Raw genomic sequence first — 8039 nt, 5'->3', positions numbered from 1 at the left:
ATGCACTGGATTATGGTGACGGCACACAGGTGACTTGGTGATGGGAAACCGTGGGGATTACAATTGAGATGGGAAAAAAAATGTACAAAATGATGTAAAAATAAACTTTTGTAATAAAAAAAAAAGATGTGGTACATATATACAATGCAGTATTACTCAGCAGTATTACTCAGCAACCAAAAAAGAGAAACACATGTCTTTTGCAGCAACTTGGATGGAGTTGGAAAAGATCATGAGATAAGCCAGAAAGAAAAAGAAAAATACCGGATGGTTTCGCTCATAGCAGAAGTATAATGGACCAGGTGAGAACATAAGAATAAGGAACAACTATATACCAGAGACATTTTGTGGGGGTGGAGTGGAGAATGGGATCAAATAGTGGGGGAGGGAAGTGCACAGGACTATGGTGATGGCACATGGGTGACTCAGCGATGGGAAACCCACGGGGATTACAATTGAGATAAAAAAAAAGTACAAAATGATGTAAAAATAAACTATTATATTTATTTAAAAAAAGTCAGCCCAAAAGAAATATCGTATAATTCCATTTATAGAAATTTCAAAAATAAAGAAAACTTTAAACTTCATGACTCTTAGCCAGCACATGTTACTGTGTAAATTGGATTATAAACCATTATTTGTGTTTATATTCAACTTGCACTACTAGATGAATAAAAGGTATACTCTAGGAGAAAAAAATCTTTACACTAATCTTTCTATAAATGCACAAATGTTAAGTTTATTAATTTTTATTATAAAAAAAGCAAGATGAACTACTCCATGTTAGATTCAGATAATGGTTACCTCTGGGAAAGTGGGAGGAAGTAATGACTGAGATCAAGAGTGAGGTAGGCTTCTGGGGTAGTTTTCTATTTCTTGATCTAGGTGATAGTAACATACATGTCTTCATTTTCTTGATAATTCAGAACTATATAATTAAGATCTATATATTTTTTAGTACATATGCCATAAGTCAATAAAAAATTTTAATATAGCAAATAGCAGATCTTGTTTGACAGTGCACTAGACAGTGCACTAGAAGATATGCATAAAACATTCCTCAAACTTAAAAACATTTGCTTTAAACATTAGAAAAAATAGTGCAGTATATCTGCACTCCAGTAGGAACTTATTCTGCCCATTCCAAATCAGGACTAATAATCTTAATGTATTCAGGGTTTACCAAAGAAAGGAGAAGTTTTACAATCTACCTAGATTCCTTAGGCTCTTATCTCCTACATAGATTTGAATAATAAACAGGCACAGAGAAGATACTCAACAAATATTTACTAACTATACACAGCCCAAACTTTAAACAGACTCACATAGCAAAGTCTGAAATACACAGCATAAGTAAAATAGGCCAGTAAGCTGTGTTTTTTTCTAAAGAGCACAACTTCCAGACACCAAATTATTGAATGTACTGCTTATAAGGAAGAAAGCAGTTTATGACAACAGCTATCTATGGCAGAGGAAATTGGTCCTTTCCCCCTTCATTGGTGCCTGGCTCAGACATGGCACAATCAGCTTCCTGATGCCATAGCTAAGCAAAAGGAACCCAGCAGCAACTCTATTTGTAAAGGCAAGGACTATTCCAAACATGACGTGATATAAACCTAATAGCAAGGAATTAGCTCAGGCAAATTATAGTAACATTGAGGAAAATATAAAATGTTTTCCTGTTCTTTGCCTGAAAATTCTAAAATCATTATTATTCCTACTTTACACAATGGTGAAAACCAATATTCAACACCAATTGATGTCTCCCCAAGCTAGAAGGCATGCAATATATATCCTGAGGGTCCACCAGAGTTCAACATTTAAGGGTTTCCCAGCTATCCTTTTAGTTAATGATATGGCTGGTAAGTGATGACAAATTATAAGCTTTTCTAAGGGTAAGTCACACCATATTATAAATCAACTTGGTTCAATTCTTGTATTTGATTTTTAAAATACAGGTGATTCCATGTATTTACAGGATCTTGTGTTTTGCACGTGTTCGATAAGGATGATAGTTTTTCAATACAAAAAAGAAAAATACATAGAAATAATAGGTCAAATTTAAAGGAACAGATAACTTTGGTCTTTTAATAAGCATAAAATATTACTGCCTTTAATAAAGAATGCTGATCTCAGAGATAGTTGAGGCATCTGATTTTGCTAATGGGTCCCACTGAGTGCTTTTACTATGCCAGAAAACAGCAATGAGCCACACAAAATGTCTAGGTAGGAAGCTGATCTCCAAACTCATAACAAAAAGCATGCAAAGATATTCACTGTAGTACTGTTTCTAACAGCAAAAAGAAAAAACTTCTGAATGCCCATACTATGAAGCTGGTTAAAAATTACATATACTAATAGAATACACTGCAGCTGTCCCTCCCTACTGGCCCAATGGATTAGAGCACAGCACTAAGAGGCTATTCACAGCCACTGCAACATGAGTTCGAACCCCACCCACATGGGAGCTGACCCACATGGCACAGCAGAGCATACTTCTCCTGACCCACCCACTGCTTCCCTGATCAGTGTATTTTTGTGGATCTGCCTGTTCTGCTCCCCACTCTGGTGAATCCTCTCACTCCCCTCACCTCTGGCCTGTTCCACAGTTCTTGTATGCATAAATAGATCTTTAAAAAAAAAATACCCTGGCCCTCCCTGGTGGCACAGTGGGTTAAAGAACTGCACTAAGAAGCTGAAACCACTTCCGCATGAGTTCGATTCCCACCTGCCCCAGAGGTGACCACATGGTGTGGCAGACCTCTCCTGACCCGCCCACTGCTACCCTCAGCAGTGTACTTCGTTGATCTGCCTGTTCTGCTCCCCACTCTGTCTCTGGTGAAGTCTTTCACCACCCCTGAGTCTCTGGCCTGTACCCCAGTTCTGTATGCACAAATAAATAAATCTTTAAAAAAAAAATACCCTGCAGCATTAAAAATGACTTAAGCTCAAATATACTGATAGAAAACTATTTCATTAAGTTAAAAACAAATTGAGGGCCCTCCCCTGGTGGCGCAACAAGTTAAATTAGCGCAGTACTGCAAAGCTAGCGACTGTCGCTTCAGCTTGAGTTCGATCCAAGGCCAGGGAGCTAACCCACAAGGTGCAGCAGACCTCTCCTGTCCTGCCTGCTGCTCTCCTCAGCAGGAACTCTGTCTCTGGTAAATCCTCTCATTGCCCCTGCACCTCTGGCCTGTACCCCAGTTGTGTATGCAAAAATAAATAAATCTTTTTAAAAATTGAATATTCTATAGTAGAATATACATTCATACATAATAAAAATTTCTACAAGGTTATGCAAGAAACAGTAAACAATATGAAGCTCTCTCTGCAGAGTAAGAATAGAGGATGGGGACAGGAAGACTTTTTTCTTTACCTCACATCCTAAACCATTGGAATTTCATATATAATCTTTATAATGAAAAACTAAAATGAAAGCAATTGATAAAAAAAAAGTCAACAGTAATACTGGGAGTAGTAAGAACTATGATGATTTTTATTTTCCTTTTCCTATTTTTCTGGATTTTCTCTGGTTAACATATATTAATCTATATTGCTTTTTCAAAGTTCCCATCAAGTCTTTTTTTTTTGGTTTTGATTTTTTTTAACAAGGGTGGACACTTCTGGATTGGGGGAGCCCTGAGGGCAGCTCCATAACTCAACAATAAACACCATGGGAATTACAAAGAAATATGGAAAAACTCAATTCTCAAAACCTTTATAATTTGTTTAAAGAATCCTGTCATGACAACAACCAAAGTCAAAGAAAATTCCTGACTTAGTTAACTGGAGTTGCTCATGTGATACCAGTTTCTATGGATGCAAAAATTTATTAGTATTATAAGGAAAGCTGTGCAAAATATTTGAAAAATAAGTGAATGTTATAAAAGTGGTTTCTTAAAATTCTTCAAATCTAACCTAACATTCAACTTCAACATCCATATTAGAATACCCTTACTACTCACTCAACATCAGCTTAGTGGCCTACATCAAAAAAAAAAAAAAAAAAAGCAGAGACCTCATTAGTAGTCCATTTCATTTTTTTTAAAGATTTTATTTATTTATGCATACAAGAATTGGGAGAAGTGAGTGGGGGGGTGGAGTGAGAGGGGTTTACCAGAGACAGAGTGGGGAGCAGAACAGCCAGGCTGACTGAAATACACTGCTGAGGGGAGCAGAAGGTGAGACAAGAGAGGTTTGCAGTTCCATATGGGTCACCTCCCTGGCCAGGGATCAAACTCATGGCTGCAGTGGCTGCAGATAGTGCTGCACTTTAACCCCTTGCACCACAGGGAGGCCCTCATTTCATCTCTTAAAGAACAGCTCCAATTGTTAAAATTCTTCTTTACATTAAGCTAAAATCTAATTTCCTATAATTTTGATCATTGGTCAAGGTGTCCCAGTTCTGTCTTCTGGAACAACAGTTTTTAAACAATTTTCATCTACTACTATGATCTTCTTCCTCTCAAATAGTCTCAAAGTTCTCATTAAACCTCTCATGTTCTACTCATTATTCTTCTAGTCTTCATTATTCCAATCCCTCTCCTCTTACAATATTCTAATTTTTTAGTGCGTCTTCTTAGCATGAAACACCTCAGCTGAACACAAAATTCCAGATCTGACCTGAACCACTGCTATTACCTCCTTGTCTGGGTCACCATAAGAAAAACAATCCAGGCTAGTTGCCAGGAAGTATACAGTTCACTGCCAAATTAGTGCCACTCTTCAGACCACAAATAATTTATGTTTAATGGTGTTTAAGAACAAGTTTAAAGGAGAAAAATTACTGTGGAGTGAGGAATTGAAGTTTCTGACAAAGAAGAGCACACTGTAAGCTGGGAAGGGAAGGAAACATTTTTGATAAGCAGAAATTTTGTTAAGAATATTTCAGGGAGCACAGGTGCGTAATATTTCAGGGGACACAAAACTATACAGAATTAGATTAACAAAAGTAGTGCCAAACTACCTGAATAAGAACAGTCAAGAATACCAGGCCAAAAATGAGTACTGGCATCAGAATATTGAAAGCCCTTATCCTGGAAGCAGTAATTCATGATTAAATGGTTAGCTCTAGAAACTGACTTCTTGATAAAGATGTTTGGAGATGATTAAGTCAATACTAGATAGCCAATTTCTACACCACATTAACTAGCATTTGAATCTTGAATACACGGCAAAGTTTATAATTCAATTCTACTCCAAGAGGTGTTATACAATATCACTACACAGACTCTTTCAGAATTTTAATAACACTTATTACTGCCAATCTATAATGTAAGGAATGTCATTTAAGAAAGATTTATCTTGATCCATTTCTGAAAGTGTCCCCACGATTAACATTTTGCCATTTAATATGAATACTTCTATATTATATAGCTGCTTGTTTCAGTAATCATATTTCTCTTCAAGCTCTCCAACAAAAGACAATCACCTGTTGGTCTCCAAGCCCCAAGTTTCATTTTAAGAGAAATATGATTACTGTAGCACTGAAAGGATAAGAAGTCAGCTAAGTAATACAATTTTTAAAGCTGTCCAGTTTTAGCACAAACAGCAGCAGGTCCATCTTGGAAGTTATTTAAATGCAAGTAAATAGGAATTTCAGGTTTAAAAGTGTTCCTGCCTTAAAAAATTCTTCCATAAAGACTAGTAATAGAGATTTAAACTATCCAAGAGACATTGCAAAACCCAAACGCTCCCAAATCCTGCTACTCAACAGCAGGGATCTAAAGGAATAAATAGATTCCCAGCTGCTGAGACAAATGTCTTACTAAAAGCAAAGCAAAATTCTCATTAATGAAAAACCAACCATGAGAGAAGAAAAATCCTGTGTCTCATAATCCCCGGAAATAGCCAAATCCATTTCTGGTTAATGCAGATTTAACAAAATAGTGGAAGAGAACAGAGCAAAGCAGTTCAGTATGCCAGCTTGGGGGAAGCACTGTTATCAAAGAGATCACAACAAGGCTTCTAATCCTTAAGAGCCAAAAGAAACTTGAACTCCTAAGTATCCAGCAAGGGTGCCAGGAAAAGGCTACTGTGGATAAATCTCTCCCTGTTCACAATGAAGTCACCTTATCCCATCTTGTTCAACACAGATACGATGGTCTGTAACTTGAATTTCCCAAGATCACATTCAATGGGCAATCCAAACCCTGCTTTTTCTGAACAGATAATCTCTTAAAATCACAGTCCTTACATTCATTCAAAACTAGCATTGAGCTTCACACATATAGTCATTGGGAATACAAGAGCCAGTAAGAAACAGTATCTAACCTCAGGGAGCTCAGTGCATGCACACTGCCTCAGGTTAAATCCCTATGTTCTTGCCTTAAAATATCTTCTAAGATGGGTCAAGTGTCCTCAGTGGAAAAGCAATAAAGGCCATTCACCCGTAGGTATACGACTGAAGCCAAATGAATCGATCATACTTAACGCCCCGCTTCTAAAGGAGAAATACCAACACACATTTTCAAATCTAATAAGAAAATAAGCAGAGGATCAGACGAGCAATAGAGGGGTGCTGGTCATACAATGGAAGAAGGGATGCGATTAGCCGAACTAATGCGCCTTTAAAGAGAGATAAAAAGAACCTGCTACTGAGCTAACTGTAGTTTTACGGTGCAGGGAGAAGAAAGGGAAGAATGGGAAGCTGCTCTGTATTGGCAGTCTCCAACCCTGCTGGGTCTCCTAGTTCGTCCACTCTCCCTGTAGGAGAGCGCCAGTCACAGTTTAATAGGATCTGGGCCTGCCAGCCAACAACAGTCACATGGTTACCGGAATGGAGAGGTAACAGTCCCCTCCAGGAGCGTGAAGGGAAAACTAGGGTGAAAAGAATCTTTAAACCATTACAAACGAGACCACAGCATAGTTTCTTTTTCCCACTGAAGCACGCACGCGAAGTGAAGTTGGGCAAAGGTGGTACTCTGCTGCCCCACGGGAAGCAAGCGGGGAACCCTCCGCCACCCCCGCCCCCTTATCCCAGCCCTGGGACTCACCGCGCACGCAGAGCAGCGACATGGCCGAGCCGCCGGCGAGCCTCCGCCGCGCCCCAGCCGCGCCGAGCGACCGGCCGCTCCCTTTCACTCAGCAGGTGCCGCGGCCGCTCCAGCTCTCGACCCCACAGGGCTGGCCGCTCCTCATGGTGCCCCTCGCCGGCAGCGCCCCGCCGCTCCCTCGGACTTGCCTCAGCTCTCACAGTGTGGACAAGCTTGGGAGAGTTGTGAGTGCCGGCGGGCGGGAGAGAGACTGGGCGCGGCACCGCGGCGCCATCGCTGGGAGGTAGGAGCTGAGAGGACTCCCTCCGTCACTCCACCAGGGATTCCTGCCAGCACCGCCCGAGTCCGTGGCGCCCCGCCTCCCAGCCAATCAGCTCACGCCCAGTCCCCCGACCCCGCCCCCACCGGCGCGCAGGAGGCGGCTCTCTGATTTTCCTGACGTGCTAGAACCACGGCCGCTCTGTCCGCTAACAGGACTTGAGGCGAGAGGGGCGGGGCTTCCTCTCACCTGTGCCAGGCCCATTGAAGGCCTCTACTTTGCTCCCGCAGGAGAGGCTTCCACCCAAGAGCAGATTTTTTTTATTAGGTATCATTGCTTTGCCATTCATTTATAAAACTATATAAATGACAGTACAGTTTCTCACCTCAACTTGTGCTTTACTCACCCTCGCCCAAAGCTCCAGTACTATAGGCTATTACCTCCACTCCCTCCAACCCTTCCCATCTGCACTGGTAACCACTATATTTTCAAGAGTCTAAGGTTTATTTTGTTGGGCCTTGCCAGATTTTTTTTGGGGGGGTTATTTATACTCCACAAGTGAATGAAACCATCTGATGACTGTCTTCACTTACTGGCAAAATTATTTTCTAAATCACCTCAAGATCCATCGATTTTATCCCAGAAGGTACTATGTCATCTTTTTTAAACAGCTGAGTAGCATTCCACTGGATATATAGAGCAGCTCAACAGCTCTGGGAGTATCTCCTTTTGTGTCTTCTGTTGTCTTCATGAGTTAGAATCTGGCCTGTAGTCTGGCTGCAGAA

General features: G+C 40.5%; 1 protein-coding gene across 4 annotated transcripts in view; it reads right to left on the bottom strand.

The window, feature by feature from the left end:
- Positions 1-7312, bottom strand: part of UNC13B (unc-13 homolog B (C. elegans)) — a 191253-nt gene extending 183941 nt beyond the window's left edge. For 3 of the 4 annotated variants that reach the window (XM_012721450.1, XM_012721451.1, XM_004677762.2), the window contains exon 1: positions 6996-7259. In XM_012721450.1, the coding sequence (XP_012576904.1) occupies positions 6996-7017 (22 nt within the window). In that variant the 5' untranslated portion in view covers positions 7018-7259. Of the gene's footprint in view, positions 1-6995 lie in introns of all 4 variants that reach the window. The other variant, XM_004677763.2, reaches the window with a different exon arrangement.
- Positions 7313-8039: the final 727 nt, after the last annotated feature.

This window comes from Condylura cristata, unplaced genomic scaffold (genome assembly GCF_000260355.1).
Source record: "Condylura cristata isolate star-nosed mole 26May11 unplaced genomic scaffold, ConCri1.0 scaffold00006, whole genome shotgun sequence".
NCBI classification, from domain to species: domain Eukaryota; kingdom Metazoa; phylum Chordata; class Mammalia; order Eulipotyphla; family Talpidae; genus Condylura; species Condylura cristata.
This window is presented reverse-complemented; position numbering and strand designations above follow the sequence as displayed.